The sequence below is a fragment of the Manis javanica genome, chromosome 1 (assembly GCF_040802235.1).
Source record: "Manis javanica isolate MJ-LG chromosome 1, MJ_LKY, whole genome shotgun sequence".
In the NCBI taxonomy this organism is placed as follows: domain Eukaryota; kingdom Metazoa; phylum Chordata; class Mammalia; order Pholidota; family Manidae; genus Manis; species Manis javanica.
Genome location: NC_133156.1, coordinates 222,390,852 through 222,416,266, shown reverse-complemented (window position 1 = coordinate 222,416,266; position 25,415 = coordinate 222,390,852). Strand labels below are relative to the sequence as shown.

General features: G+C 44.3%; 2 protein-coding genes across 4 annotated transcripts in view; one reads left to right on the top strand and one right to left on the bottom strand.

The window, feature by feature from the left end:
• HADHB (hydroxyacyl-CoA dehydrogenase trifunctional multienzyme complex subunit beta) overlaps nt 1–12,402 on the top strand; it is a 96,205-nt gene extending 83,803 nt beyond the window's left edge. For all 3 annotated transcript variants that reach the window (XM_073215623.1, XM_036990634.2, XM_073215622.1), the window contains exons 7-16: nt 1,948–2,035; nt 2,998–3,185; nt 3,518–3,698; nt 4,249–4,370; nt 6,506–6,585; nt 6,664–6,711; nt 7,414–7,501; nt 7,854–7,928; nt 8,322–8,486; nt 11,842–12,402. In XM_073215623.1, coding sequence (XP_073071724.1) covers nt 1,948–2,035; nt 2,998–3,185; nt 3,518–3,698; nt 4,249–4,370; nt 6,506–6,585; nt 6,664–6,711; nt 7,414–7,501; nt 7,854–7,928; nt 8,322–8,486; nt 11,842–11,877 — 1,071 coding nt within the window. In that variant the 3' untranslated portion in view covers nt 11,878–12,402. The remainder of the gene's footprint in view (nt 1–1,947; nt 2,036–2,997; nt 3,186–3,517; nt 3,699–4,248; nt 4,371–6,505; nt 6,586–6,663; nt 6,712–7,413; nt 7,502–7,853; nt 7,929–8,321; nt 8,487–11,841) is intronic.
• A 671-nt stretch (nt 12,403–13,073) lies between these two features.
• Nucleotides 13,074–20,153, bottom strand: LOC140844174 (adhesion G-protein coupled receptor F3-like). The gene is given in 4 exon segments (XM_073215661.1): nt 13,074–15,485; nt 15,575–15,616; nt 16,074–17,023; nt 17,026–20,153. Coding segments are annotated over 4 exon segments (1,623 nt in total). The 5' UTR covers nt 17,501–20,153; the 3' UTR covers nt 13,074–15,329.
• Nucleotides 20,154–25,415: the final 5,262 nt, after the last annotated feature.

Genomic DNA, 25,415 nt, shown 5'->3' with positions numbered 1-25,415 from the left:
AGTTATGAATTGACATGAGGTAGCTTCCCTTTCCCTGCCCTATACTAATACCAGTTGCATTGTACTCCAGGTAGTTTTTGCAGTGGCCTCAGGAAAAGGTTGAGTTGAGGGGATATGTTATAAGAATGTCTCTCTCAGGTTGTAACCTAAAAGCTAACATAACTTCCAGCTAGAGAATTTTTTTTTTAAGGACCTATTGTCTATGTTAATAATGTTAATATGAAATCCTAAATGGCTTCTGGTGCTGAGAACCTCACTTTACTGAAAGTATATTTCCCTACTGTTCATCTTAACTAAGAGGCATCTTCCTCCTTTTCCCTTAGTGTACTATCTAGAGCCTGTTTGTGGTGAGAACTAGTCAAACTTTAAATAGAATCATGCGGACAAGGTTCACCAGCAACCACTTCTATTTAAAGGTCCTCCTGTCCTGTGAGTCAGCTGGGGCCAAAGGTGTAATACATGCTAGAAAGGACCTTGTGAGGATCAGGCCATATGACCTGAGTGCCCTTTACACTTGCCCCACTGACAGCTCTCCTTTCCTCCCCACTAAAGACTTGCATCCTTCTTACTTTTGGATTGGTTTATAGTGAGAGGCTGATACGCAGTTTTCAGGGCATAGTTTTTAGCAAAGTAGGTCAAGCAGTTATTATCAGGCCTACCTGGAAAAACCAGAATAAGGTCATGTTGCATGCATGTAACGCATTTATATTTCTGTAGACTATAATAAACAGTGTACAGGTAGTGTAAGTGTAAAAGTAGAAATCATTAAGAAGCATTGAACCCCTTTACACTTTGGAAACATGTTTATTTTACCAAGTTACAGGAGATCCCATATTGTGAGGATAGTTTAATAGTTTCAGAAAAAGGCCACTAAAAATGAATTTCCCTAATGGGAACCAGCATTTCATAGTAAACAGTGATAAGTGGTGGTAGTGGAGCAAGAGCTTTATTTTTTAGAGTGGAACTTTAGTATTACAAATACAGATATTTTATTACTGTGCCTCTGCAGTAATTCTTTACATAAAAATGTAGTCAGGCATTAAATGGTTTTTTTGACAGCGCAATTTTGCCAATAAGTAATATGGTAAAATAAGAGATGTCCTCAATTCCTGTATGACTTTCACTGTGCCATCACAATAGAGGCCGTTTTTGCAAAAGTAGTGGAGGGCCTCAGTTTTTTTCAAGGTTTGAAGCACCTATTGTGCCATCATCCTGGACAGTTTTTTCTTTCCCACTGGCCTAACCGTTATTCATCAGAGGCTCACTTGTGGCTCAGACAGTTTTCCAGAGTTTTCTTTTGTCAACTGAAACTCCCGCATATTTGGCAGGATTTCCACTTTGATTGCGTTGGGTGTGCAGTGTGCTGACTGAAGTATCAGCCAGTTGGTGTGCTGAGGGACTCTGACAGGCAGCATGGGTAGCGATCAGTAGAACATGTGTGGGGATCTGAGTGGGAACTCTGTTTAAGTGGTCAATTCTTTAGAAGTTATTTTCATGTTTGATTGCTTTTGTTTTGCTATTAAGCCTTTTAACTGCAGGCAGGAACACAGCTCATGAGGACCCTCCTCTGTCAGACATTCATCAGTCCATCAACTGTATCTACAGGTTTACTTTATTTGAAAATTAAACAACTTAAAATCAAATTACATATGGATATCCTTAAAGGCTCAGAGCAAAACATTACTAAGAAAGTAGATGACATAGAAGAGTGTTGTAGCCTTGATACCACACTAGAATGTACCTACCAAGAATTTTGCAGCCTGCTTGTCAGCTAATAGCTAGATGAAAAATTAGCATGAGCTTAGTTTTATTTTAAATATTAATCTGTAGAACATTTACCCTCAAACCCTTTCCTGATTTACCACACAGAAGAGTAGTGCTCAACACATCATTTACATGTAGCATTTCCTATATAAGTGATCATTTTATTCATTGTATTTCCTGAAGGCTGCTCTTGGAGCTGGCTTCTCTGATAAGACCCCTGCTCACACTGTCACCATGGCTTGCATCTCTTCTAACCAGGCCATGACCACAGGTATGTTTACTTGAAAGCGAAAGGTGCATACATGTTAATTCTCTTTTATATAATCATAAAGAACTACTCTTAACAGAAGTAAATGATGAGCACAGATCTCTGAATTTGTTGTACCGGGGGTGTGTTTCTAAGTAAGGTAACATTTAACATTTGCTTTTTGGCAGTAATTCTGAACCTTAGTCTTGCTCTCTATATCCCAGGGACACAACCATTCATGTAGTTTCTCCATCAGTAATGTGGCTGGCTCCAGTAGGGATTATCAGCTGGAGGAATATATCTCTAGGAGCGTGCTTCTGAACTTGAGCATGAATAATTTATGACCTGCTAGGTTTTGAAGTTAGGGGATTCTTACATGATGTTCCCCCATGAAGAGTATACACCATCACCGTGATGGTACCTTCCTGCTTTACAGGGTACAACTTTTTCCTCTACTTCCCCACATCCTTGGCATTTTTATATTTAGTTACATACTCTCCAAGAAAACGAGCAAAACTGTGGGACATTTTGTAGCATCAGCCCCTATTGTGAAAGGACAGAAAACCAGAGAGATAGGCTTATGTGCTCTGTTAGTAACATCAAGGTCAGGTTGGGCAGCATCACGGCAGGGAATGATGCCAGAGGCAATGGCGGGTCATTCACCACTCTGAAGAATGTGGCTTCTCCCAGCTAGAGCAACAAAATTCATGCCAGTGCCATAGGAAGGGAGGGAGGCTGCCTTACATCTCAAAAGCCAGACTTTATCTAGCTTGTAGTAGAAATTGAAATTCCCATTACTGTCTAGTATACTGATTAATAATTTTTAAAATAATCTTAATCTCCCTGAAAAGAGGAAAAGCTTAATTATAGATGTTGTACTATGCTGATGACTGTCGTACAGTGTTTTAGTCAGGAAGTTCTAAATTATCAGTGGTCTGTTAATATCTGTAAAATATGTTCACATCCATATGACCTGTGCCCTATAGGTGTCGGCTTGATTGCTTCTGGCCAGTCTGATGTGGTTGTGGCAGGTGGTGTAGAGCTAATGTCTGACATCCCTATTCGTCATTCAAGGAAAATGCGGAAAATGATGCTTGATCTCAATAAAGCCAAGACTCTGGGTCAACGACTGTCTTTACTTTCTAAATTCAGATTGAATTTCCTGTCACCGGAGGTAAGACTTACATAAAGACTTGTGTTTCCAAAGCATCCCTCTGCAGAGTTCCAGAATTAGGCAAGAGAGTATGTGTTCAGTTATGCTCTAATAGTTGTAGATTCTGTTAGTTACCAGGGAAGGTTAATTACTGGGTCAAGAAGAAGAAGAAAAGATAGTGGTTAGCAAATTTGACTTTATAAGCCCTCTTTAGAGATGACCTGCTCACAAAAAGCTCGCCTTGTCTTGGCCTTGGTTGATAGTAGATTTTAGCTTCCCCAGATAACCCTAGGTATGGTACAGTGCCTGTAGCCTGTTAACATTGTTCTTGGTCCTGTGAATCTCCTTGCTAGCTCCCTGCTGTGGCCGAGTTCTCCACCAGTGAGACCATGGGCCACTCTGCAGACCGTCTGGCTGCCGCCTTTGCTGTTTCACGGCAGGAACAGGATGAGTATGCACTGCGCTCGCACAGCCTGGCCAAGAAGGCACAGGATGAAGGACTCCTTTCCGATGTTGTGCCCTTCAAAGTACCAGGTAAAACAGTGTGCTCCACTTCATAATGGGGACTGCTTCCTGATCCTTGTTAGGGAGTTCTGACTGAAGTGCTTCTAAAACACCAAGAACCCTAAATGACTTTTCAATAAGTATGTTAGTTCTGCTTCCCAATACTCATTCTTAAATGTGGATTCAGGTTTCAATTTATGTTTTAAAATAGGTAAACATTTTAAAAAGAGTTTATAAGGGACTCCTTTTATCTTCCTGATGTATTTTAGTTCTATGTATATACCTATTTTTAAAATTCATAATTCCTATGACTTCTGTATGGAATAGCCAAATGTGGATAAACATCTTAAGAAAATAGGGTATCCTTTTAAAATTAAATTCTTCAGATTATTTCTCAGCTGTCTTAAGAGTTTAGTTTAAAATTTGGTAATATCTTGGTAAGTATAAAAGCTTTCTTTTTAGTGAGTAAGTATGGTTTACACTGAATTTGTCTTGTACTTTCTAAAACATACTTCTCTAGAGAAGATATAAAAAGTTTGTATTGCAGTTCCCTAGAGTTAAAATGTTCATGTTTTCACAGGAAAAGACACAGTTACCAAGGATAATGGCATTCGTCCTTCCTCCCTAGAGCAGATGGCCAAACTTAAGCCTGCATTCATCAAGCCATATGGTACAGTGACAGCTGCAAACTCTTCTTTCCTGGTAACTATGCTGTGTGTTTTACTAGTGACTTTTCTGTTTGTGTGTTTACTAGTGACTTTTCTGTTTGTGTACTTTCAGTAGAAAAGTCTGCAGTTGATTTACTTGTACTCATTATGAGTAGGACAAAAATAGTAGTTACTCATTATAAAGGCAATATTAAAATAGAATCATTGAAAAAAATAGAATCATAGTCTTAAGAAATTACAAGTCACCTAGTCTAGTCACCATTCTGTTATGAAAAGATGTTCTCTTCAGGCACCGAACCAGTCCAAAAAACTTCGACTGCCTCTGCTAGGCACTGCAGATAAAAAGAATAGATGATTGTCATATAGTGAGAAAGTGCTGTGATGGTTGTAAGCACAGGCCGTGGGAGAAGATATATAAATGGTGGGAGTCAGGCTCCTCAGAGGAGGTAACATTTGAGCAGCAAGTCTTGAAGGAAGACTGTAAGATAATTTAAGAAGTATAAAAAAAGCTTTCTAGGCAAATGGAACAGCAAATGTAGAGTCAAAGGTAGGAGAGCAAGGCCTCTGTGGAAAGGCTTGCTTGGAGCATAGGATATGAACTTGGGAGTTGTATAAGAGAAGGAAAGTAGGCAGAGAGAGAGAGTGAAAAACTACCTCTTTCAGCTCTGATTGTTAGAAAATGATGCTTTATACTGACTCCCAAATTATGTTTTTTATAAGCATCACAGAATAAATCTATCAACATTTTTTGTTGTTGTTTTACTTAGTCTACAGCTTCATATCCTTTCTTGTTTTTTTGGCTCTTCTTCAGTTAAACATCCCTATTGATTCTGCTTCTGCTTATAGGGTTTCTCTTCTACCACCTTGGGTGTAGTCTTCTGCATGTAGTCCAGCTGGTCTGTGTTTCTTTTATAGTATAACTTCCTTACCCACACTAAAGACTGGAAACATAGGCAAATGTTGGCATATTTGACCTTGTTAGGAAACAATTTAATGCCTGCTCTTGGGCTAGGGGAAGAGGGCCTGGGTGGTTCCTGCCTGAGGATACACCACCCCATTAAGCCTGAGTGGCAGAGGACTGGGTAGATGATCATTTCTGAAACCAAATGGGATGACAGGGCCATATGGCATGAGCTGCATTTTTGCCATATCTGAACCCCATTGATTTCTTGGGTGTGCTAGAAATGCAGGTTATTCATTGAAAATCAGAAATTCAAATCATCAGTGGGAACACATCACAGATAATGGAATTTCGGAAGTGTGTTAATATTTCACAGTCATTGGAATTTTGCACAATGGCATATTGAACTTACTATTAATGTAATGTCCATAAACCATTTTTATGTATAGTCACCTATGTTTCCAGACTTTATGGTCACTCTATTGGTGGTGGCTGTTGGTCTCTTCTGGGTTATTGAGTTATAAAAATAAGATAGAATATAATATAAACTGTTTTGATTTTGCAAACTACAGAGTAGTTTTCTTTGGGATTTTGGATTTTATTTATCTATTTTTGTGTGCTTCCTTTTGAGTCATGGTAAAGGGCCGTTTTCCAATGATGACTTCTTGTACCCCAGCTTCTTGATTGTCAGTTGGGAAAAAGCATATGGGGTGTGTCCAAAGATGGAAGACTGTGGTTCTAATGTTCTTAGCTGTTTCTTCTCCCATTGGTTTGCTTGTTATAGAATCTACTGTATAAATGGAAAAAAATCACCTAGAAGCCACAGGGAGGAAAAGCAGCTGAGAAATAGTCTAGAAAATATAAAAGTAAGTAAATAGGGATTGTTTTAATTCATCAAAATTCCACATATTCTGTGCCAAAAGCAAAAAATTTTTGGTTTAAGTTTACTTATGAATACATATTTCTAAAGTTCCCTATTCTCTTTATCCATTTTGATAATTATGTACTTTTTGAAGAGGTTCATCTACCCTTGTTCTTCCAGAATGAGTCAGTGTGTGTGTTTGAATTGTGACTTACTGATGGATAAAAAGAAAAGGTTTTGTTATAGAATCTCTGTGACTGATTGGTTGATAGATTCAGGAACAGTAAGAGAAGATGGTTGTACAAAGACCAATAGACAAGCTGAAGATTTATTATTTTTTGAACCTGGTGGGACATGAACAGACTGAAGAATTTAATTGTCGTTCTTGTTCTTGCTAACATTGCAGACTGATGGTGCATCTGCAGTGCTGATAATGGCAGAGGAAAAGGCGCTGGCTCTAGGTTATAAGCCAAAGGCGTATTTGAGGTAAAGTAAATGTTCAAGTAAATTGCCTCTGGTTTCTTTATTTTATTACTGGAGCTAACCCCTCTATTTTTTACCTAGGGATTTTGTATATGTGTCTCAAGATCCAAAAGATCAGCTTTTACTTGGGTACGTAGCAGTGTATTTCCTTGGATTATAATCAAAAGCATTTGATTAACCACATTTATTACACATATTTTAAAGTGCTTTAAATTCTTGAGTTCATAATTACTTTTTGTGGATTTTTTAAAAATAATAATAATGATAATTCTTTATGTTAGTATTTTATAGTTGTGGATTGTTTTCCATTTTTTTCCTATACATTTCTACTTAACAACTACAATTTTGTATTCTTGTTTTCATTAAGATGTCACAGCATTTTTTCATATCGCTACACCCTTTGCTACACAATCCTCACAAAAGCCTTATATAAAAGCCTTCAAATGTTTAGACTATCTCCTCCCACCTCACAAGGCTCTACCCTCACTGGCCCCTGTTATAACTTCCAACTAGCCTTACCCTTGCCTGTATGCTTTGCCCTCTCAACTCTTTGTTCTTCTAGCTCTTCACATTGTCAGTTTGTTCTTCTCTTTCATTGTTTACTTGTTATCTATTTCCCTGACTCAAGAATATAAACTTTGTAAGGAATGGAGACCATGTCTGTTTAGTTTACTATTATATCTCCAACACTTAATTAATATTTGTACAGTAGAATCAAGGAATGAGTGGAGGACATTATAGCACCTTATGTAAGACTCAGTTTGGGGAATATGAAGGTGGTATTAGGTAAAAAATTAAAATTTTAACCTATTACTTTTTTTTTCTTTTCAGACCAACATATGCTACTCCAAAAGTTCTGGAAAAGGCAGGATTAACAATGAATGACATTGATGCTTTTGAATTTCATGAAGCCTTCTCAGTAAGTCATTTCAAAAGACACATGTCAAAGAACTATAGTCGTTAAAAATAATTTGTTTGTGGGAGACAGTAAGGTGTGGTTTATGATATGAGTAATCAGGAGTGGAGGTTCATATAAGTATTGACCTACACTGTTGGAAGGGGTGTGAGGAGAGGCAATTCAGTGGTATGGTGTCAAAAATATACCTTTTGAGCCTCTTGGAAGACTTTAAAAAGTAACAGAATGTTTCTTTAGGAAATATTCACCAAAAACAGATTCAGAGATTTTCTCAACTTTAAACGAGGTCATGCCTAATAGAAAGCATCAAGAGACATTAATAACAAGGTCCTTATTCAATTATTTTCCTTTCTAGGGTCAGATTTTGGCTAATTTGAAAGCCATGGATTCTGATTGGTTTGCACAAAACTACATGGGTAGAAAAACCAAGGTAAGTTTCTGATTAAAAATATGCTTGAACTCCCAAAGCTTTTTATTATTTGGAACTTAGTATCTGCTAATAAAAATATGAAGGGAAAATCTTCTTAGGAAGAATTTTATGTTTCATTAAATATATTTATTTATTAGCTAAAAAAATAATTCCTGGAAATTCTTAAAAAAAAAAAAAGAAAGTAAAGTTCTAGGTTATCTATCTTCTTCCTATTCTGGTACTATATGAAAAAAAAATGGACTGTTGGCTAGAATTCTTTCTTTTGAAGTAAAATAATTTGTGATATGTCTTAAGTTAGTTATTTCTATCTCTCTTACTTCCTGTTACTAAGAGCCTGGACTGATGCTTAAGTAAACTCATCTTTATATTTGTGTCCGCTTTTGTGGGAGCCAGGTTGGATTGCCTCTTTTGGAGAAGTTTAACAACTGGGGTGGATCACTGTCCTTGGGCCACCCATTTGGAGCCACTGGCTGTCGGCTGGTCATGGCAGCTGCCAACAGGTTACGGAAGGAAGGAGGCCAATATGGCTTAGTGGCTGCCTGTGCAGCTGGAGGGCAGGTATGTCACTGCAGCTTCACAGGTGCTTTTTGGAAAGTCATTTTCTTAGAAACAAAAGAAGCTCATCCAAGAAGGTTTGATTTTGTTGTTTAAAACATCCTTAGAGCAGTATTTCTGCTGACAGACAACCAGAAAATTATTTTGGCATGGGGTTAGAAGGTACAATTTTAATTCTGATAGTACTTTGGAAGAATGATGCCATTTAAATCCAAGCTAATGAAGGGAGGAGCCAAGATGGCAGAGTGAGTAGGGCAGTGGAAATCTCCCAAAACCGTATATGTTTCTGAAAATACAACAAATACAACTACGCCTTAAAGAGAGACCAAAGGATACAACAGCCAGGCTACATCTACATCTGCAAGAACTCAGCATCTCACAAAGGATGTAAATACAAGCCGCGGGCCGGTAGAACACGAGTGCTACCCCCCTACCCCAGCTCACCAGTGGGAGGAAAGGAGTTGGAGTGGGGAGGGAGTGGAAGCGCAGGACTGCTAAGTAACCAGCCCTTGTAATCTGCACTGGGAGCGCAGACACACATTGCATGGTGCGCTGAATATTAGGGAAAAGGAAAAGGAAAATGTGCGAGCGGGTCCCCGCAGATGGCTCTCCTGCAACAAAAGAAAAGCAAGTGCTTTTTGAAAGTCTTAAAGGGACAGGGGCCTCACATCTGGACAGCATCGCCCCAGCACACTCAGCACAGCAGGCTGGGAATCCTGAGGAGCTTCGGGCGCCCCAGCCCCCTGGGAGGCAGTGCAGCTCTGAAGCCCCTCATGGCGATAAACACCCTTCCGTCCATTCCCCCTCCGGCGCGACTCCACCAAGGTGGCTGAGCAGCTGCCCAGAGTCTCCTCCCAGCACGCAGTCACCCTGGCCAGACCCAGGGACTGCGGTGGTGCGCAGCTGCCCGACGCAGATAGAGGAAGCCAGGGCAGGGCGCGAAGGGGCGCTGTTCTCACAGGAGAGCACACCTGGTGCGCCTGCAACTCCCCACAGGGCTCTGGGCTGCCTGGAGGGCTGCTCCTGGTGTGCGGGTAACCGACACAGGCAGCGGAGAGGGGCAGTGCAACCAGCAAGCAGGAAGGAACTTTGTCCTCCCAGCTGACACATGCACTACCTGCCTACTACTACCTCTATCGCCATAAAAAGGCAGAAGAATTTGGTCCAGTCCAGAATGACCCAGACAACCCCGGAGAGAGGGCTTGGGGAGACAGATATAACCAATATTCCTGAAAAAGAATTCAAAATAAAGGTTATAACCATGCTGATGGACCTACAGAAAAATATGCAAGAGCTAAAGGATCAAGTTGGGAGGGAGAATACAGAAATAAAACAGTCTCTGGAAGGACTTAAGAACAGAATGGATGAGGGAGGGACAAGAGACTGTTAATGGAACAGAAATCAGAGAACAGGAATACAGAGAAGCTGAGGCAGAGAGAGATAAAAGGATTTCGAGGATTGAAAGGATATTAAGACAACTGTTGAACAATCCAGATGCAACAATATTTGCATTGTAGGGGTACCAGAAGAAGAGAGAGAAAAAGGGATAGAAAGTGTCTTTGAAGAAATAATTGCTGAAAACTTCTCCACACTGGGGGAGGAAATAGTCTCTTAGACCTTGGAAGCCCACAGATCTCCCAAAACGTGGGACCCAAGGAGGACAACACCAAGACACATAATAATTAAAATGGCAAAGATCAAAGACAGGGACAGACTATTAAAGGCAGCCAGAGAGAGAAAAAAAGGTCACATACAAAGGAAAACCCATCAGGCTATCATCAGACTTCTCAGAGGAAACCTTACAGGCCAGAAGAGAATGGCATGATATACTTAATGCAAAGAAACAGAAGGGCCTTGAACCAAGAATACTGTATCCAACACGATTATCATTTAAATATGAAGGAGGGATTAAAGAACTCCCAGACAAGCAAAAATTGAGGGAATTTGCCTCCCACAAACCACCCCTAGAGGGTATTTTAAAGAGAATGCTCTAGATGGAAGCACTCCTAAGGCTAAATAGATGTCACGAGAGAAAATAAAATCACAGCAAAGAAAGCAGACCAACCAAATACTAACTAAAGGCAAAAAATAAAATCAACTATTCACAAAAGTAGTCAAAGGAAACAGAAAGAGTACAGAATAAAACACCTAACATGTAAAGGATGGAGGAGGAGGAATAAGAAGGGAGAAAAATAAAGAATTATCAGACTGCATTTATAATAGCTTAATAAGCAAGTTAAGTTAGATAGATAGATGGTAAAGAAGCTACCGTTGAACCTTTGTTAACCATGAATCTAAAGCCTGCAATGGCAATAAGTAAATTTCTTTCAATAATCACCCTAAATGAATGGACTGAATGCACCAATCAAGAGACACAGAGTAATAGAATGGATAAAAAAGCAACTTCCATCTATATGCTGCTTACAAGAGATTCACCTTAAACCCAAACACACTCACAGACTAAAAGTCAAAGGATGGAAAAAGATATTTCATGCAAACAATAGGGAGAAAAAAGCAGGTGTTGCAGTACTTGTATCATATAAAATAGACTTCAAAACAAAGAAAGTAATGAGATAAAGAAGGACATTACATAATGATAAAGGGGTCAGTCCAACAAGACGATATAACCATTAAAAATATATATGCACCCAATACAGGAACAGCGACATATGTTGAAGAACTACTAACAGAATTAAAGGAGGAAATATAATGCAATGCATTCATCCTAGGAGACTTCAACACACCACTCACTCCAAGGGACAGATCCAGCAGACAGAAAATAAGTAAGGACACAGAGGCACTGAACAACACATTAGAACAGATAGACCTAACAGACATCTACAGAACTCTACACCCAAAAGCACCAGGATACAAATTCTTCTGAAGTGCACATGGAACATTTTCCAGAATAGACCACATACTAGGCCATGAATCGAAACTAATTTTTTCCTAAAACAATGTTTATGATTTGTGTTTTTAAAAGTTAATATATGCTCATTATGGAAAATACAAAATCACTTTTAATAGAAACCATTTATAGAGCATCTACTGGGAATCAGACTACTGGACAGACTCTGATGTGTGTATTTATACGTATGTGTACATAAATACATGTCTATGTACACACAGCATGCTAATTTAATGCTCATAAACCACGATGACATAGGCACCATGAGCCCCATTTTACAAAAGAAACTGAGGCCCAGAATGGCTAATAACTTCTCCAAGATCACACAGTATTTGAAGATCAGAACCAGAATCAAACTCCAGAGCTGTATTTTTCCCATGTTCTTTGGTGCCTCTGTTGGCTGGATTCATCTCCTTTCATTGCTCTCACTGAACTTTTTTTCCTTTACAGGGCCATGCTATGATAGTAGAAGCTTATCCAAAATAATAGATCAAGAAGAGGCAACCTGAATTTCTGTGTAACATTCACGCTAGGCAATGCCATTTCAATGCATTACTAAAGGAGATCTATAGTTTCTAGCTCCTCTGAGGAAAACAAATTTATGGCCTTCTGGTAAACACTCTGCAGTAGCTTTGCTGGTGTTCTGAGCTTTCCAATAATCACAGCTTACTGCTTTCAGGGATTTCTTAGTCACTGGAATCTCACCCAGTGATACGCTGAAGCAATCGCTTTTGGTCTCTCTTTTCATTAAAGGCTTAGTGAGTGGTTGCAGCTTGGGAAAGAAGTTAATTAGATTTGGAATCATCTTTGTAACATTTGCAAATTATGCTCATTCCTATTTATTACCTAAAGATAAGTGTTTTCTAGAAAATACACACCAGTGTGCCTACATGAACTTAAGTATCGAAAGATAATTTAGAATCTAAACGTCACCGAAAACTTAACAGTAAATGTTTAGATACATAAATACCATGTTTGTTAACATTAATAAAATGGAAAAGTATTGGAGAACTATTTGCTTTATTTTTTATAAGAGGTAAGTGTGGTTCTCAGCTCACTGGCAGATTTTGCCTTTGATCACTCATTTGTAATCTAACCATATTCGTCAACCATGAGGCTGCTAGGAACATAAAGAGGGTCCTGCTTTAAACAACACCTTTTTTCCCCATTGCTCCATTGAAGTGAGCTTATTGCTCTGAAGATGCTTCTGTTTTCTCGGATTTAAATGAAAATGAATTAACAATTTTTGAACAACATAATAAAAATCCTCAGTTTTTTCTCAACCGGCATGCACTAAACATATATGCTTAGTGCTTCAATGAAGCAAGCGTCTCAATTGTGACCATTTCTGTGAATGTTGCTTAGGACTATGAATGTTACTGGCAATAGAGCCAAAACATTTTTCCATATTAGTAGGTGTAGCTATACATAATTTTTAACGACCACATAGCATTCCTTTGTGTTGTTACTGTAACTTGTTATTAAGTGCATCTATTTTAAGGGTGTAAACATGGAATGCATATTCTTTATCCATTTATCTGTTCACTTGCCTACTTATTTCTTTCAGCCATCTGTTTAGAAATGGAATCACTGCTCAGTCTCACTTTCTTGTATTTGCCTCTATAGCCTCCTTTTATAGTCCTTTTTCTTTATGTAGACAGCCAAGTGAACAAAGGCTTAATATTATTCCATTTATCAATTCTAAAGTATTTTTGCTGCAGAGCATGCATTGATTATGTGCTCACAGTTGAGAAGGAAAATGAGAACACATTTTTATAAAAAAGCATATTCAGAAAAGCAGTCTATGCTGCTTCTAAAGTACAAGTGCATTATTTGAATTGTTCAAAAATAATTTTATAGTTTAAAATATTGAGACTAAATAAGGAAGTGAAATTGCAATGTGACTGTGTTGTCAAGAAAACCAGCAAGGCACAGTCCCCACTGTTTCAGCAGCTGCTTGGCACACCTCGGGGCTGGAACAAGTACGAGGAAGGCATAGAAACATTGCTGTTGCCCGGTGAGTTGGTAACTTCTTGATTGAAACCATGTAGAGAAATACTTGGGCCAGTTTATGTGTAATTAAAATATCACACAAATGGTTTAAGTGAAGGTATAGCTTTTCTAAGAGAAGTGTTTTCAGTGGCATGTGGTAACACATCTTTATTTCAACAACGTGTTCCCATTCTATTTTATAAAAATATCCATAAGTTTTGTAATTAACAAAGACCCACTCAGAATATTTTCATTTATCTAAAAGGTTTCTAGAATCCTGTTGTCATCCTCTTGTGGATTCTGTAAGTTAATTTAGCTGGACATCTTGGGGTCCTCGAAAGGCTTTTCTTAAGTATTTCTTCTTTTCGTGTAGTCATAGCTTGGTCGCTTTACTTTTAACTGTCAGCATTTGTCATCTTTTCTCCTGAATTCTGGGCAGTCTGCAGTGCTCTCCGTCTACTTTAAAATGTCTGATACATTCTTAACAAATGTGCTCTTACCAGTGACTTTTGGTCTGCATGCCTACGTCCATGAAACTCTCATGTTATGTTAATATTTTTTTAAAGGTTAAAGAAATAGGGATCTATTAATTTCATCTTTTCCTAAACTTTAAAAAGAAGCAAACCAATTTCTGTCCTTCGCCTCAGTTTGAAACATCAGAATTCCTGTCAGTTAAGTCATCCTTTCTTTGTACCTATAAAGAAGAAGCAATCAGAAAAGAAATCACTGAATAGTTGAAAGCTTTTGATCAAATACATCTGTAATATGAGCTGTTGAGTAGTTAAAAACTGGTTGAGACAGTTTTACTAGCACTTGTTTTGAATTTTCATATCTGTTCATTATTCTCATAGCAGAGGCAGGCTTATTACTTAGGCAACTTTAGCTAGGTTTTTATGCTGTTCTTCTTTGGGTAATTTAGGGGTGCGGACCCGGGAGTTCCAAAAGAAGGGATTATGACTAATCGAAACACAGCCTGTCTTTCCTGCAGCCTGAGCTTTGGGCGGAGAAGGGCTAGGAGCATGGGGCCAGGGGCACTGGTGGATTCACACACTCCCTCTACTCCCTTGGAGGAACAGGCTGAGCATGTAGTTTGTCTGTAGCTTCTGCCTCCCCGGGAAAGTGCTCACCCTGAAGGTCTGGGCTGGTGAAAGGAGATCCTGCCCCGCCTCCTCAGCTGCCCTCTCCTCCAGACACCAAGCCCAGCAATTGCAGTTCCTTCAAAGCAAGGGCTTTACAGGATAATTAAACTTGATAATATGAAAAGGAATTCTCAGTGAACAGAGTCAAGGGTTGGTGGAGAAGAAATTCCCTGCAGCTTCCTGGGAAAGCAATTGAAGATGCTATACCATTTGCTCTCTTGAGGCCTCCACCTTCACCAGCCCACCTGGAAATATCTGTCCTGATAGTCTGTTTCCCACTCTTTGCGCTGGGACAGGTATATGAGGATGAACCTCAGCCAAGAGCTTTGCCAGGAAAACCTTCGCTGCATTCCTCACCCTGTGCTGCTCACACTGCTCCCAAGAAAGCTTAATTCTCACCTGGCATTTTCACTTCTTTCTTTGTTGTGTTCTGGGATGCAGGTGTCACTTGTGCCCTAGGAAGGGGTGAGGTGGCCCAGTTGCAGGGCATTTATTATATTGTCAGCTCTTGCAGAGGCTGTATCCAGTTTTCCATTATCACCTGCCCTCCTATTGTGATCTAGGTACTTTGCTCTTAGCTACAGTGACTCCCATGCACACCTGTCCTACCGTTTCCCTTCAGATGGTAACTGGAGGCAGATTTTCAGATGGAGAAACCAGGGACAAGAGAGTTAGCAGGAGTCCCGGTTGTGATCAGGAACCCAGGAACCTGATTCTGACTGCCCTGACGAAGCTGCTTTCTCCACTTCTGGAGAAAAGCACTGAGAAGTGCTCATTCTAAAAATAACCCCAATCTACTCTTGGCTTCTAAACTGTGCCCATCTCCTCTGAGGAAGGCTCTGGAACACCTCCTTCTGACATGCTCTTAGGAGAACTGGGGATTCAAAGCCAGGAACTCACCATGGAGATGGTGGAGTTGGGAGGTTGGGTGTGGCACAAGCGTTTGAGTAAAGCCTCCTGTACCTGCAGCAGAAATAAATGCCTGGGTTATGCTGGCCCAAGTTCCAGCCTTGGCACCACTAGTCAGGCAGAGGTTAGGTGGCCAGACGCACCTTCTTGTCCATGAGGCAGCCGAAGAACAAGATGAAGACGCCCTGAAAGGACATGGGGATAAGTTAGGCAGAGGAGGAAGGAATCAACTGAAGTCAGCCCTTTCCCTCTCCCTTCAGCTTCTGTCCTCTTGTCTAATTCACATCCTGAAGTGTCCCATCTCGAGTTCTGTGTCAACATCATTTGGTGCACAGGATCCATTTTAGGTGCTTTTCCTAACCATTAGGATTACCTCAGCAATATTATAGGATTCAGTACTGACAGTTCCCTGACTTCTCTGACAAAACCAGGTATTATTTCACAGATAAGAAAACCAAAGCTCAGAGAGGTTTGTCCACAGTTACCAAGCTGATCGGTGGAAGAACTGGGATCCAAGCCTGAGCTTTCTAAAGTTCCCGAGCCTATGTTTCTGCTCCACAACCATGCCTCCCTGAGAAGGGACTGGCAGGGACTTAGACCATCTAAAAGGACGGAAAGCACAGCCACCACGTTTTCACCCACCTGGGAGGTGTTGAGAATCGTGAAGGTGTAGTGAGGGACTACAGAGACTTTCTCTAACAGAGTAGCCAGCCCCAGCCCCCAGGTGAGGCCGAAGATGGGTGTGAGAACGAGCAGGGCTTTGATTAACCCCAGAAGAACATGGTGCTTTTCCACCCGGGGCCCTTCTGACAGCGATGGTCTCAGCAACTTCAGCACAGCCATAGTTAGTACCAGCCCGTTGTCACCCACAATAGCCAGCACTGGCCCCACGAAGGTGTAGAGTGCCCCTCCCCTCCCATACAGCTAGCATGCCCCCTCCCCCAGGTATTGCCCTCAGGGTAGGTAAAGGCTCAAGGCAACACCCACAAACCCGATGGGGCACAGGTAGCCGAGGACCACCATCAGGGAGAGCACCCTGTGCTTGGACAGCTGATGGAAGACAAAGAGCAGCTGGTGGGCCAACATCAGGGCCTGAGCCAGCATCCAGAAAAAAGAGGTCAGATAGAGGAAATGGCAGAGAAAGGCAGCAGCCAGGCAGAGTGGGCTATGGGGCCCTGGAGGCAGCAGTGGGGTTCCCTGGAAGCAGGTGTCTGCAGCCAGCAGGCAGAGCACCACGTTGAGCAGGGCCACCTGAGGTAGGTAGGCAACTTTGTTCCAGACCACAACTCTCCATACCAGCCTGTACAGCCCCAGGCACACAAGCAGTGCCCAAATGGAGGCTCCCAAGCCCACCTGGGTCAGCAGCTCCAGTGTGGGGTTTTCTGGAACAGTGTACTGGGACATGAGGATGGAAAAGGCAGTGAGGTGCCGACAGATGCACTGAGTGGTGGGGCTGGTACTGGCTGCCTGCACCTGGCACCCTTCATCTGACCAGCCCCCCTTGCTCCAGAAGACATCATGGTCCCAGAAGACACAGTGGGGGGTGCCATCTGTGTCCCCAAAGTCCATGATGACTTCTCCCTGATTGAAGGTTGGCCACCTGCCATGATGGAGATGGCAAAGTGCAGTCCAGGCGTGGCATAGAAGGAGTCCCCTAGCCCTTCTCCATAGTTTGAGGGTAGAAGGCTATCTAGTTTTCGCAGCATCAGGCTAGTAATACTGATGTTGGTTCCGAGACGACCCAACGGTGCCAGTGAGCGCACGGGAATCTGTACGTCCAGAGGGGGCTGAGTGGACAAGGAGACTGTATAGTCAGCAGGAAATGTGGGTCCCAGGAGCTGGGTCTGCAGCTGCACACTGGACAGGCTGAAGGTGAAGGGGTGATCCTGTGTATACAGGCTGTGTGCCAGGGTCTCCAGAGCCAGCGGAAGATCTGAGCCCACCGAGGGCCTCTGGGCCTGGACTGGGGTCCACAGAGAACTGCTGTCCATGTCTAGAACTTTGTGGTTCTCAGGAGAGCCTGTGGTACCCAACAGAGAAATGAGCCGTACTTTCCTAGCCAGGGGCATTGGGAACTACAGACCCCAAAACCCACCCTTCCTAGTCCAGTGGGGAGACAGGGGAAAGGTGGGCAGGCCTGTGAAGGGAAAGTTTCTAGGTAGGAGGAACGGGGAGCTGCTCAGCTAACCGCTGGGCATCTTCAAGCAGGTGGTCTCCTGATGCACATCAATTCCCTGCATCTGACAACCTTCTTCCCCTCCATCCCTAAGGAGATGCCCTCCAGTTCTGTGACCTCCACAAGTCTGTTAAGCTAGGCACAGTGCCCAGAGGTCGAGGGCACAGTGTTCTGAAGTAAGGGCCACATGCATGTCTGTACACCCATATGTGTTGCATGTTCCCAGACAGGAAGGGTGTGTAGTGTCATTGCCCCACTTATTCTTCTGGCTGCAGCCTTTGAATCACCGGCTGATACCAATACTGAGAACTGATTTAGGTGAGTCCTGCAAAGCCAAGTGTCATTTCAGTATCTCCATATAGCTACCTACCCTGCATATGGAGGGGTCGGGATGAGGGGACTCATGTCATAGCCACACATCTGCATGTGCATGCCTCTGAACTCCTATCTTAACACCGCTTTCTGCCTTCCCCCCATCTTCCATGTGTTTCCTTCTTTACATATCAGGCCTTCTCCACATTCCAAAGCCTTGGACACTGGTGTCCAAGAGCAGACAGGATTTGGCGAGCAGATTCTAAAACAGTCTGCCATCTGACAGCCCACAGTGATTCTAAGGGACAGATGTGCACAGAGATTAAGAGCTGCTGGTCTCCACTACCCAGGCGGCTCCTGCTATGGCTCAGAGATATCACCTCCACGGCACTGTACTCTGGCATTCACCACCACCTTGGCCACAAGTGTCATGGTGCCCAGCAGCGCCAATAAGTCTGAGGGCGGTTCCACCCTCAGAGCTGTAGCTGTAGGGCCAGGAGCTGTAGGCGCTGAGCTGTAGGCCCAGGAAGGGTGGTGTCTAGGAAGCAGGCGCCATCTTTAGGGCGTTGTCCAGCTAGAGTGGGGCTCAGCCTCGGCCGTAGGCCGGTCCCCCACATCTCCCCCTTTATTGTTTTATAACCAAAGGGCTGTCGGGATCATGCCTGTCTTAGGTCATCCGGAGTCTGAGGTATTCTTACCCGTCCTCAGGCAACAGCTGTGCCAGGATCTGTGGCACCTCATAAGCAGGCCAGCCCTGGCCTGCCCGCAGCAGCTGAGACAGACAGGTAGCAGGAAGGGAATGGTGAGTGAGTCCTCACAAGGGAGGGCACCCTCCTAATGAATCCAGTCTCTTCCTCCCCATGTAGCACCCCACCCCAGAGGAACAAGAAGTACAAAGCAAGGTGACCATGTGGAAGAAACTAACACCAGTGTTAGTGGAACACACACTTGATGGTTAAGGTTTGGGAATAGCGTCCTCCCCCCTGGGGGAGAGCTAGCCATCCAAGGCTCCCACACCTCCTTCCTGGTTCTGCCCAAGGCTGCAGTTCAGAGGGGCATACTAAACTTCACGCTGGGTCTCAGGGGTAAACGATTCTAAAGCTGGGTCCTGGGTGAGGAAGGGGTAGGTCACCGAGGGCAAGGCATGGGGGCAGCAGGCCCAGGCTCTATGAAGCAAGGCCAAGAGCCCCGTGTCTGTGCAGCTGCTGTGGGTGCGTCCCCAGGCCCAGCAGGTCCTCTTCACCATGCCCGTCCTGTTCACGGGACATGGGGCCTGTGCAACGTGGCCAGCCTTGGTGACATTCCAGGCAATAGCTGAGGAGTCCTCAGGGCAGGTGGTGTCTCCATCTGTAGAATGGTATCAGGGAGGGCACAGAGACCACAGTCTACCCTGGGCTGTTCCTTGGGCAGAAATCCAGGCAGGCTCTGGAGCCCCACCCTGTTGCCCAGTGCAGAGAATGTCCAGGAGGAGCTCCCAGGACAGGCAGGTGGGGGGTTGCCAGCTGTACCCCAAGTCCCACATACCCTGGATGATGGTGACAGAGACAGGGACCCTGAGGGGTTAGTCCTGGGCTCTGCAGGTCACAAGTGTACGTGGTGTCAGCTGCCGGGCAGTGCAGAATGTCCAACACAAGACACTGGTGGCCTGACGTGTTGAGTAAGGAAGCTGAGGGTGAGGTGAGACAGGAGACAGTCACTGGGCCTGGAGCACACCTATCGCGTCCTGCCATCTAGGGTGACGGCAGGAGAACGATCACCGAAGGTCTGGTTTGTTAGGAATCTTTATTATGGGCGTCCGAGCATCCATCTAGCGAAAGGCAAAAGCAGAAACAACAACCACCACTTCTTCCAGGGCAGCAGCTAATATAGCATATCCCAACCAATCAGCTGACTGATCACGCGCCAGGTTCATTCTTATTGGAAGCATGTGAAAAGCATGCTATGAGCACGAGCATGGAAATGGGGACAAGCCAATCATGGAGACTTCCTTATGCGCTGAGCTGTAGGGCCAGGAAGGGTGGTGTCTTGGAAGCAGGCGCCATCTTTAGGGCGTTGTCCAGCTATAGTGGGGCTCAGCCTCGGCTGTAGGCTGGTCCCCCACATCTCCCCCTTTATTGTTTTATAACCAAAGGGCTGTCGGGATCATGCCTGTCTTAGGTCGTCCGGAGTCTGCCGCATTCTTACCCGTCCTCAGGCAACAGACAACTTAGGTCTGCGCCCTGTCTTAGGTTGATATGCGCAGCTCCTGATTTTACCCGTCCTTGACTACTGATCCAGCATATTAAGCCATACTCTAGGGGGAGATGCCTTCCTCTAGCGCTGCCATGGCCTGCAACAGGACCTTCCGTTCTCCCCGTTGCTGTTTTTGTATGGAACAGACTTTCCTCCCAAGCAGGAGGAGGCCACAATTAGCAATATTCCTATGACACCTACACCTGACCAGGCTTTGGTGGCCTTTCCTAACACACTTCATCCCTATTACTTTGGATTTCTTGGTACCCAGAGGGTCCACTGTGGTGCATATCAACGTGCGGCGTTACTATTTAAATAGCACTGGAATAGACTCCAGACTGCCGCACGGTATTGACAACGTTAACTCAGCACGGTGGTGGCTGCAGCTGCAGCTCGGCTCCGCCGTCGCCTGCTGTAGGATCCATGGCAGGAGCAGAAGCAGTGTGATCATCTTGTACCTCCGCTCCGGAGTTTTCCACTCTGCGTATCAGACGTTCAGGCACCCAAACGGGGTTCTGCTGGTCCTGTGGAAAAACACAAACCGAGCCTCAGGTCCAGATTATCACTGGGTCCGGGCCTTTCCATGTTCCTCCCAACACATCCTTCCACAAAACTTTAGGCATGTGTTTTGGATTGGATTGTTGGCCGTGCTGCTCTGCTGCACTGTGGCCATTTTTATCTAGTGTTAAAAAGTTTAAAATGAATAATATGATGTTTAATTTGTCTCTGGGGGATCTAAAGTCTTCTCCTATTCCCCCTTTTTGTTTATATAAGGCATTCTTGAGGGTGAGGTGGGTGCTTCCACCATACCCTGACCCTGAGGGTTGTCTCTAGCTCCCTGCTGCTCTCATGACACAAAAGGATGTCATCCATATAATGATAGATGCCTTAGGCAGGGCCATGGGCAGTGGCAAACCCAGTTGTATTGAGCCCATAAGCACCATCTGCTTATTTACAGCTCTAACGTCATGTAAAAGCCTCCACTTTCCTGTTTTCTTTCTTATCACAAAAATAGGTGTGTTCCAGGGGGAGGTAGAGGCCTGAATATGCTTGGTAGCAAGCTGCTCCTGTACTCAAGTGTGGGCTGCTTCCTTCTTCTCTTTAGTAAGGGGCCACTGAGGAACCCACACAGGACTCTCAGATCGCCACTGAATCTTTATTTGCTGTTCTCCTTCAGTGGCTCTGAGGAAAAACCCAGCCCGGGCCCTCCAAATCGACTGGGCGTAATGTTAGACAAAGGAATGGGCTTTTCTTGACCCAACAAATTCTTCCCAAGTCCACCTGTCCTGGGGTAGCCCTGTCTTTTCAGAATGCAGTTAGACTGTTCGCTGTAGAAAGTTTCCGTGGTCAATTTGAGATTCATTTGGGTTAGTATATCTCTTCCCCAGAGGGACACAGGTATGTTTAGCACGAAGGGTTGAATTATCCCCTCGTGCCCTTCTTGGTCCATCCAAGACAGTGAAGCAGCACTACATAGGGGTGCTTGGGCTATCCCTAGTCCTCTTAAGGTTTGTGCAGCTCGATTTAAAGGCCATTCCTTCGGCCATTCATCTTCCTTTATGATACTACGGTCTGCTCCTGTGTCCAGCAATCCTGAGAAATGCCTACCTCTGATCTCTAAGGTGTGCATTGTAAAGGAGTGCAGAGAGCATTAAGAGTCAGGAAAAAGAACTAATAAAACTTAGCTAAACCTTAACAGCAGACCATTCCGGAATAGTAAGAGATTCAATGTCTAAACTTAGAGAGAGGCCAGATCAAAGGAAGAGAGAGCGAGAGGCCAGCCAAGGGCTATTTGAATCCTGGTTTACTAAATCCCCATGGTTTACAACCCTGATATCCACCCTGGCAGGGCCCTTGCTTATTTTTATACTGCTTCTCACTTTAGGTCCCTGTATCTTAAACCGGCTAATAGCCTTTGTTAGAGAAAGAGTGAGTGCTGTTCAGGTGCTAATGCTGAGACGCAGTATCATTCACTCACACAGCAGGAAGAAACAAACATTCCATGATTGGAATGGTCAAAGGAAAGTGGGGAAATGTAGAATCTAAGCATTAGTAAGATTAGTAAATTAGCATAAGCATAGCCATCTTAGAAACCTAGAAACCATTTTCTGAGGGTGTGACTCAGGAAGAAGAGAAAAAAACAAAAACAAAAAAAACCTGGGCTTGGGTAAGGCCTTGAAAAACAAGTTAATCATGAGCACCGGGTGGTGGGCAGCTGTGACCCTTGGTCAGCTAACCTTGGTCAGTTAATCTTACATACCAAGCTTATCGTGCAGAACCTCCCTAACCATTGAGGAGTAGTCTTACCCTGCCCTTGCTTAACCCCAGGATGTATGTCTTGCAAGAATAATGTATAGTTGTGGAAAATTACTATGAGTTAAGTGCTTTGAAAATGCTATATAAACCCTTGGCTCTGAGTGCTCGGGGTCCTTGTTGAGACCCGCTGCGTCGGGCTGACTTGGACCCCAGCTAGCTGGCTGAATAAAGACTTTGCTTGAATTTACATCTCTATGCTTGTGTAGTTTGTTCTCTGGAGAAGCCTCGGAAGCCTGGACCCTAACAGCATGGGCCTGGTTCCCAAATCCAATGTAAGACAAGCCAGCGGAGCCCCAGAAGACCCAAACCCTTGCTGTCCTCCAACAGCATTTTTATGAGCATACAAATCATGTTTGCTAGGAAGCATAAGAATTTGAGCAATGCGATCTCCTGGGCTAATAGCCATGATTACTCGTGGGGAGGAGACCATAATTTTAACTATTCCTTCATAGTCTGGATCTATAACTCCTGGGTGTACTATTAACCCTGCTTTAGTAGTGGAGCTCCGGCCCAATAAGAGATCCACTACTCCTTTTGCCAAAGGTCCCTTAAAATCTGACTCTACAACTTGAACTCCCATCTCAGGGGTCAATACGAGTCTGGTGGCGGCACAGATGTCCACTCCTGCGCTTCCTGCTGTTGCTCTCCGTGATCCCTCGGTGCTGGGTGAACTCCCTGATCTGTCAAAGGGTGGTGAGTTCTGGGTATCTGTTGAACCACCCCATACATTTGTGGGCCCTGAGGTGGAGGGCCCCTCCTCCCGTTTTTTGGCTCTTGAGGGGGCAGCGGTCGGCCTTCCACATCCACCACTGACCTACACTCACTGGCCCAGTGATTTCCTTTTCTACATCTCGGGCATAATCTTGGTTTGGGCCTGCTAGCAAGTTCGTTGGCTTCCTTCAACTTGGGACAATCTCTTTTCAAATGACCCATTTGTTTGCAGTAGAAACAGGCCCCAGGAGGGGTTGACCTGCCACGAGCATCTCTCAATCCCTGAGTTATGGCTGCGGCCATAACCTGTCCTTGCACCATGCTGTCATTAATGTCCCTACAAACCTTAATATAAGTACTCAGATCTTTGTTCTTCCAGGGTCTTATGGCCTCCCTACACCATTTGTTGGCCTGCTCATAGGCCAGCTGCTTCACAAGGGGCATAGCAGTATCAACATCACCGAATATGCGACCGGCTGTTTGCATCAGTCTGGCTAGAAAGTCTGCATATGGCTCATTAGATCCTTGCAACACCTTTGACAGCTGACCCTGTAGGTCACCTGTGCCTTGCAGCATCTTCCAGGCCCTCACTGATGCCGTGGCTATTTGCATATATACCGCTGGGGGGAATCCTACCTGATTCTGTTGACCCAAATATGGACCCTTGCCCATCAACATGTCTGTAGATCCTCCTCGCTCGGACCCCCTCTCTGAGGTCCTAGCGGAGGATCTTTCCTCCCGGACATCTTCCAGGACTTCATCCCCCCTCTCTTATAGCCTCTCTGCAGCTTGGCTTATCCTCCTTAAGGCACCCCCTGACTAGACTCCATATAGGAATTGTCCCTACCGGGAGCGGTTCCGCTTGATATGCTTTGCACAGATCGTTCAATGGAGTTCCATTAGCCCTTAGGAGTGCCTGGAGTGGTTCCTCCGCCCGCATCCTAGACACCTCTGAACCCATAGTGCAGAGGAAAGGAGGTTGACTCTATTCTAAGTTGAGGTTATGTGCGCCCGCGCTCGTACCCCTGAATTGAGTCTCCTTACAGCATGAGAGTCCTCGCTAACTGGTTTTCGTCGCTTTCCGCGAACTTTAGTCTACGTCACTTTACCTGCGAACTTTCCACAGCGCTCTTATTCTTTCGTGAGGAAATGCAGAAACATATACAGACTAAGACAGAACAAGACAAGGAACACAAAGGCTAGACACACACACCACAATTGCTTGCATTCGCACGACCTAATGTTGCTTTCACTTTGTCCCTGACCATACTCACCACTCTCCAAAATGTCAGTCACTTGTGTAACTCTTCCAAACGGTGTCCACTCGGATCGCTGCAGGGTGAGAAGTTCCACTCCGTCCTCGGACACCAGGTTTTAATCCCGGGTTTCGACACCAGCTATCGTGTCCCGCCATCTAGGGCGACGGCAGGAGAATGATCACCGAAGGCCTGGTTCATTAGGAATCTTTATTATGGGCGTCCGAGCATCCATCTAGCGAAAGGCAAAAGCAAAAAACAACAACCACCACTTCCTCCAGAGCAGCAGCTTATATAGCATATCCCAACAAATCAGCTGACTGATCACGTGCCAGGTTCAGTCTTATTGGAAGCATGTGAAAAGAATGCTATGAGCACGAGCATGGAAATGGGGACAAGCCAATCATGGAGACTTCCTTATGCGGTGAGCTGTAGGGCCAGGAAGGGTGGAGTCTAGAAAGCAGGCGCCATCTTTAGGGCATTGTCCAGCTAGAGTAGGGCTCAGCCTCGGCCGTAGGCCGGGCCCCCACACACACCTACATCCCAGCAGGCCCAGGGATGCTCTTCCAGTCTAGCAATTTCAGAAGCAGATGCAGCAGCAGGGAAGAGCTGAGTACATGGGCATCAGACTCCAGGAGGAAGAACCCGGGTTTTGGTAAACGGCACCCCGGGGGTCTCTGACTAGTCCCAGAACTTGAAGCCACAGCTTCCTCATGTGTGAAATGCACACTGTCACCAAACGACCCTCGTGAAGTGTCTTGTGAGAGTTCAGCGAGACGGTGTGGATGGAACATTTTGCAAACAGTTATCTGTACTCGGTTATTTCTGTATCAACAGAGCTGGGATTGCCGTATGGACTAAAAAGAGTTGGTCTTGGCCCCAGACTCCAGGGTGAATTGCAGCCTGTGTCCTGTGAGCTGGAAGGCCAGCTCCTGACCCCCAAGCACTGGCCCCTCTCCATACCTTTACTGCCTTCTCCGG